The sequence below is a fragment of the Rattus norvegicus genome, chromosome X (assembly GCF_036323735.1).
Source record: "Rattus norvegicus strain BN/NHsdMcwi chromosome X, GRCr8, whole genome shotgun sequence".
In the NCBI taxonomy this organism is placed as follows: Eukaryota; Metazoa; Chordata; class Mammalia; order Rodentia; family Muridae; genus Rattus; species Rattus norvegicus.
The window spans coordinates 3431606-3439336 of record NC_086039.1 but is presented as its reverse complement, the minus strand read 5'-3'; the positions used below and the strand labels follow the sequence as shown (position 1 = coordinate 3439336).

The window sequence follows — 7731 nt, the reverse complement described above, 5'->3', positions numbered from 1 at the left end:
AGAAAATCCATCAATGTAATCCACTATCTAAACAAATTCAAAGATAAGAACCACAGGATCATTTCATTAGATGCTGAGAAAACATTTGAAAATATTCAACAACACTTCATGATAAAAGTCCTGGAAAGTTCAGGAATTCAAGGCCCATATCTAAACATAGTAAAATCAATATACAGCAAACCAGTAGCTAACATCACACTAAATGGAAAGAAACTTGAATCAATCCCACTAAAATCAGGAACTAGACAAGGCTGCCCACTCTCTCCATACTTATTTAATATAGTACTAAAATCCTAGCCACAGCAGTCAGAGAGCGAAAGACATTTTAGAAGCCAGAGCAATCAGACAGCAAAAGGAGGTCAAAGGGATACAAATTGGAAGGGAAGAAATCAAATACCACTATTTGTAGATGATATGATAGTGTAGTTACATGAACCCACATGTTCTACCCGAGAACTACTTATCCTGATTAACAACTTCAGCAATGTGTAGGGGTATAAAATTAACTCAAACAAATCAGGAGCCTTCCTCTACTCAAAGGATAAATAGGCTGAGAAATAATTTAAGGAAATGACTCCCTTCACAGTAGTCCCAAATAATATAAAATATCTTGGTGTGACTTTAACCAAGCAAGTGAAATCTGTATGACAAGAACTTCAAGTCTCTGAGAAAGAAATTGAGGAAGATCTCAGAAGATGTAAAGATCTTCATTGCTCATCGATTGGCAGGATTAATACAGTCAAGATGATCATTTTACCAAAAGTAATTTATAGATTCAATGCAATCCCCATTAAAAGTCCTACTCAATTCTTTATAGAGATAGAAAGAGCAATTTGCAAATTCATTTGGAATAACAAAATACCCAGGATATCGAAAACTATACTCAACAATAAAAGAACTTCTGGGGGAATCACTATCCCTGATTTCAAAGAGTATTACAGAGCAATAGTCATAAAAACTGTATGGTATTGGTATAGAGACAGCAGATAGATCAGTGAAACAGAGTTGAAGACCCAGAAATGAAACTACATAATTATGGTCACTTGATCTTTGACAAAGGAGCTAAAACCATCCAAAGGAAGAAAGATAGCATTTTCATCAAATAGTTCAACTGGAGGTCATCATGTAGAAGAGTGCAAATCAATCCATTCTTATCGCCATGTACAAAGCTTAAGTCCAAGTGGATCAAGGACCTCAACATCAAACCTCGTACACTCAAACTAATAGAAGAAAAAGTGGGATCGAGTCTTGAATACATGGATACTGCGGAAAATTTCTTGAAGAAAACACCAATGGCTTATGCTCTAAGATCAAGAATCAACAAATGGGACCTCATAAAACTACAAATTTTCTGTACGGCAAAAGACACTGTCATTAGGACAAAACAGCAACCAACAGATTGGGAAAAGATCTTTACCAATCCTACATCTGATAGAGGGCTAATATCCAAAGTATACAAAGAACTCAAGAAGGTAGACTCAAGAGAGCCAAATAACCCTATTAAAAATGGGGTACAGAGCCAAACAAAACATTTTCAGCTGAGGATTATTAAATAGCCAAAAAGCACCTAAAGAAATGTTCAGGTTGTTGTGGTCGCTTTGCCGAAGTCTGCGGCATGGTCGGTTCCCGCCGCCATGAAGTGGATGTTTAAGGAGGACCACTTGCTGGAACACAGATGCGTAGAATCCGCGAAGATCAGAGCGAAATACCCCGACCGGGTTCCGGTGATCATGGAAAAAGTCTCCGGCTCTCAGATTGTTGACATTGACAAGAGGAAGTACTTGGTCCCATCTGACATCACTGTGGCTCAGTTTATGTGGATCATCAGGAAAATGATCCAGCTTCCTTCTGAGAAGGCCATCTTCTTGTTTGTGGACAAGACAGTCCCACAGTCCAGCCTAACTATGGGACAGCTTTACGAGAAGGAAAAAGATGAAGATGGATTCTTGTATGTGGCCTACGGGGGAGAGAACACTTTTGGCTTCTGAGACCTTGCTGGGCTAGGTGCCCCCTTCCTGCTTGTGTATCTTGTAAATAACTGGCTGTTCTCAGTTACTCCGCCAGAGCCTCCACACAGACCTACTAGTGCATTTGTAACTGGATTTATTTCTTAATATATTGGAAGGTTTTGTTTCCTTAGATTAGTAAATTATCATACAGAGTTTTATTTTCAGTTTTCTTTTGTGCAGTGTCCTCATGGCTATATGCTCCAAGGAACCTGTCCTCCAGAATCATATTTAATGAAGATACTTCTGAAATGAAGGGCGGTAGGTGTGTTATTAAAGTGACAAGGAGGGATGACGCATTGTTCTGGATTATGTTCAGAGTGTTAGACGGCTAAGTATTAAAAGCCCCCAAATTAAATCCTTAGCAATCAGAACACTTGCTTCACTAGATTTTGCCAACTGCAAATCATGTGGGACTGAGCTAATCTGTTCTTTCTGAGACTATAAGGTAAATGATTAACAACAAAGCCTCCATATAAAGGCAAAAAAAAAAAAAGAAAGAAATGGTCAACATCCTTAGTCATCAGGGAAATGCAAATCAAAACAACCCTGAGATTTCACCTCACACCAGTGAGAATGGCTAAGATCAAAAACTCAGGTGACAGCAAATGTTGGCGAGGATGTGGAGAAAGAGGAACACTCCTCCATTGTTGGTGGGATTGCAGACTGGTACAACCATTCTGGAAATCAGTCTGGAGGTTCCTCAGAAAATTGGACATTGAACTACCTGAGGATCCAGCTATACCTCTCTTGAGCATATACCCAAAAGATGCCCCAACATATAACAAAGACACATGCTCCACTATGTTCATAGCAGCCTTATTTATAATAGCCAGAAGCTGGAAAGAACCCAGATGTCCTTCAACAGAGGAATGGATACAGAAAATGTGGTACATCTACACAATTGAATACTACTCAGCTATCAAAAACAATGACTTTATGAAATTCATAGGCAAATGGAGGGAACTGGAAAATATCAACCTGAGTGAGGTAACACAATCACAATAAACACACATGGTATGCACTCATTGATAAGTGAATATTAGCCAAAACCTTGAATTACCCATGATGCAATACACAGACTACATGAAACTCAAGAAGGATTACTAAATTGTGGATCCTTCACTCCTTCTCTAAAAGGGGAACAAAAATATCCAAATGAGGGCATAGGGAGGCAAAGTTTAGAGCAGAGACTGAAGGAATAACCATTCAGAGCCTGGCCCACATGTGGCCCGCATATATACAGTCATTAAAAGTAGAGAAGATTGATGAAGCTAAAAAGTGCATGCTGAAAGGGACCAGATATAGATCTCTCCTGAGAGACACATCCAGAGCGTGTCCAATACAGTGGCCAATGCTAGCAGCAAACCACTGAACTGAGAACAGGATCCCCTTGGGGGCCATTAGTGTAAGTACTGAAAGAGTTTAAGGGGTTTGAGACCCCATATGAACAACAATGCCAACCAACCAGAGCTTCTAGGGACTAATTCACTACCGAAAGTCTATACATGGACCGACCCAGGGCTCCAACTGCATATGTAGCAGAGAATAGTTGGGGCACAAGTGGAAGGGGAAGCCCTTGATCCTGCCAAGGTTGGACCCTCAGTGCCAGGGAAAATGGGGAGCAGTAAGGGGGGGTATATGGTGGGAATACCTGTATGGGAGAGGGGCAGGGGAGTGGATGAGTGCTTATGGACAGGAAACCTGGAAGGGTAATAACATTTGAAAAGCATGTAAAGAAATATATCTAATAAAAAATTTAAAAAATATTTTATTAATTTTTAAATTAATTATTTTATTTATTTATACCCCAAATGTTGCCCCCTCCCAGTCCCCCATCTTAGAGATCTTCAACCCATCCCTTCTCCCCTTCACATCTGAGAGGGTACTCCCTATCCCCGGGAATCCCTCTTTCCTGGGCCATCAATTCCCTACAGCATTAAGGGTAACAACCTGTCTCACTGAGGCCAGAATAGGCAGTCCTCTGCTACATGTGTCCTGGAGGCCTTGAACCAGCCTGTGTATGCTCTTTGGTTGGTGGCTTAGTCTCTGAAAGCTTCCAGGGGTCTGGGTAATTTTACACTGTTGGTCTTCCTATTAGGTTGCCCTTCCCTACAGCTCCTTCAATCTTTCTTTTAACTCTTCTGTAGGGATGGCCATTCTCCATGGGCCAATGCTCGGCTGTGAGCATCTGTAGGATAGCCATGTCTGCAAGCACAATGTAGAATCAGTAACAGTGTCAGGGTTAGGTGGCAACCAATGGGATAGAACCCAAGTTTGGCCCATCACTGGATGGCCTTTCATTCTGCTCCATTTTTGTCCATGCATTTCTTTTAGACAGGAACAATTCTGGGTCAAAAATTTTGAAAATGCCTTAACTCGGGTCTATGTCAGTTACTAGAAGTGGTCTCTTCAGGTTCCATCTTCTCAGTGTTGGACATTTCAGCTAAGGTCATCCACATTGAGTCCTGGGTGCCACTCATATTCCTGATGTCTGGGACTTTCTATAGGGTCCCCCCACACCCCCCACTCTTGTATATTTCCCATTCATTTTCCCAGCCCTCTGGGCTTCTCACCTGTATCCCCCAAAACCTGACCCTGCCCCCTTTCCCCTTTCCCCATTCCCCTCCCCTGTCCTACCCAGATCTCCCCTCCCTCTGTCTGCCATGATTATTTTCTTCCCCATTCTAAGTGGTTGAAGCATCCTCACTTGTGCCTTCCTTCTTGTTGAACTTCTTATGATCTGCAGGTTTTGTCATGGATATTCTGTACTTTTGGCTAATATTCACTTAGCAGTGAGTTCATACCATCAGTGTCCTTTTGGGTCTGGGTTATTTCATTCAGGATAATATTTTCTAGTTCCATCCTCTTGCCTGCAAAATTCATGATGCCCTCATCTTTAATAGCTGAGTAGTGTTCCATTGTGTAAGTGAACCACATTTTTTTTTATCCATTCTTCAGTTGAGGGATATCAGGGTTGCTTGTAGTTTTTGGCCATTATGAATATGGCTGCTATGAACATAATGGAGCACATGTATTATATGGTGGAGCTTCTTTTGGGTATATGCCTAGGAGTGATATAGTTGGGTCTTCAGGTAGAACTATTTGCAATTTTCTGAGGAATTACCAGATTGATTTCCAGAGTGGTTGTACCAGTTTGCAATCCAACCAGCAATGGAGGAGAGTTTCTCTTCCTCCACATCCTCACCGTCATCTACTGTCACTTGAGTTTTTTATCTTAGCCATTCTGACTAGCGTGAGGTAGAATCACAGAGTTCTTTTAATTTGCATTTCCCTGATGACTAAGGATTTTGAATATTTCTTTAGTACTCTCTGCCATTCAAGGTTCCTCTGTTGATCTCTATTTAGCTCTGAACCCAATTTTTAATAGGTTTATTTGGTGTTTTGGAGTCTACCATCTTGAGTTATTTTAATATTTTTCATATTAGCCCTCTATCAAATGTAGGGTTATTGAAGATGTTTCTCAGTCTGTAGGTTGCCATTTTGTCCTATTGACATTGTCCTTTACCTTACAGAAACTTTTTCAGTTTCATCAGGTTCCATTTATTGCTGATCTTGGTGCCTCTGCTAATGGTGTTGTGTTCAGAAAGTTTTTTCTGTGTCAATGATTTCAAGCCTATTTCCTAATACCTACCAAGTTCAGTGTATCTGGTTTTATGTTGAGGTCTTTGATACACTTGGACTTGAGTTTTGTACAGGGTGATAGATATAGATCTATTTGTATTCTTCTACATGGAGAAATTGAGTGAGACTAGCACTGTTTGTTAAAGATGTCTTCTTTTTTTTTTCTTTTGTGGTTTTCTGGCTATTTTATCAGAAATTGGCCAAGTGTGGATATAGGTCTGGGTCTTCAGTTCAATTCCACTGACCAACCTGTCTGGTTTTTTTTCTTTTTTCTTTTTTTTTGCCAATCTCATGATGCTTTTAATTATTATTACTCTGTAGTGCAATTTGAAATCTGGAATAGTGACAACTTCTGTTCTTTTATTATTTAGAATTGTTTCAACTATCCTGGTGTGTGTGTGTGTGTGTGTGTGTGTGTGTGTGTGTGTGTGTGTTGAGAATTGCCATTTCAGATTCTATGAGGAATTGTGTTGGAATTTTGATAAGCACTGCATTGAATCTGTAGATCACTTATGGTAGAATGGCCATTTTTACTATATCAATCCTACTGACCTATGAGCATGGGATATCTTTCCATTTTCTGAGGTCTTCTTTGATTTCTTTCTTCAGGGACTTGAAGTTCTTATCACACTGCTATTTCACTTGCTTTGATACATCAAGATACTTTGTATTACTTGAGACTATTGTGAAAGGTTCTGTTTCACTGATTTATTTTTCAGACCATTTGTCATTTGTATATAGGAGGACTACTGAGTTAATCTTGTATACAGCTACTTTGTTTAAAATGTTTATCAGCTGGCATTTTCTAGTGGATATTTTAGAGTCAATCATGTATATAATCATATATTCTGAACAAAAGTTACTTTTTCCTTCTATCAATTTATATCCCTTGAATCTCCTCCAGCTATATTATTGTTCTAGTTAAGATTTTAAGTATTACACCCGCGGATCCCGGCCCGCAGCAGCTCTCTGCTCCCAGACCCGGTGAGAGAGAGACCCAACCGCCTGGTCAGGTGGGCACTCCTGAGGCTGCAGAGCAGAAGAGACCACCAACACTGCTCACCCCTGCCCACATCCCTGGCCCAAGAGGAAACTGTATAAGGCCTCTGGGCTCCCGTGGGGGAGCAGCAGGACCCCTGCCAGAGACACCGCCGGACCCTGAAGGAAACAGACCGGATAAACAGTTCTCTGCACCCAAATCCCGTGGGAGGGAGAGCTAAACCTTCAGAGAGGCGGACAAGCCTGGGAAACCAGAAGAGACTGCTCCCTGCACACACATCTCGGACGCCAGAGGAAAAAGCCAAAGACCATCTGGAACCCTGGTGCACTGAAGCTCCCGGGAAGGGGCGGCACAGGTCTTCCTGGTTGCTGCCGCTGCAGAGAGCCCCTGGGCAGCACCCCACGAGCAAACCTGAGCCTTGGGACCACAGGTAAGACCAAGTTTTCTGCTGCAAGAAAGCTGCCTGGTGAACTCAAGACACAGGCCCACAGGAACAGCTGAAGACCTGTAGAGAGGAAAAACTACACGCCCGAAAGCAGAACACTCTGTCCCCATAACTGACTGAAAGAGAGGAAAACAGGTCTACAGCACTCCTGACACACAGGCTTATAGGACAGTCTAGCCACTGTCAGAAATAGCAGAACAAAGTAACACTAGAGATAATCTGATGGCGAGAGGCAAGCGCAGGAACCCAAGCAACAGAAACCAAGACTACATGCCATCATGGAGCCCAATTCTCCCACCAAAACAAACATGGAATATCCAAACACACCAGAAAAGCAAGATCTAGTTTCAAAATCATATTTGATCATGATGCTGGAGGACTTCAAGAAAGACATGAACACACTTAGGGAAGCACAGGAAAACATTAATAAACAAGTAAAAGCCTACAGAGAGGAATCGCAAAAATCCCTGAAAGAATTCCAGGAAAACACAATCAAACAGTTGAAGGAATTAAAAATGGAAATAGAAGCAATCAAGAAAGAACACATGGAAACAACCCTGGATATAGAAAACCAAAAGAAGAGACAAGGAGCTGTAGATACAAGCTTCACCAACAGAATACAAGAGATGGAAGAG

General features: G+C 41.3%; 1 protein-coding gene across 1 annotated transcript; it reads left to right on the top strand.

Moving 5' to 3' along the window:
• Nucleotides 1-1605: 1605 nt before the first annotated feature.
• Nucleotides 1606-2491, top strand: LOC134484162 (gamma-aminobutyric acid receptor-associated protein-like 2). Its single transcript, XM_063280534.1, has one exon. The coding sequence runs from the start codon at nt 1635-1637 to the stop codon at nt 1986-1988; it is 354 nt and encodes a 117-aa protein (XP_063136604.1). The 5' UTR covers nt 1606-1634; the 3' UTR covers nt 1989-2491.
• Nucleotides 2492-7731: the final 5240 nt, after the last annotated feature.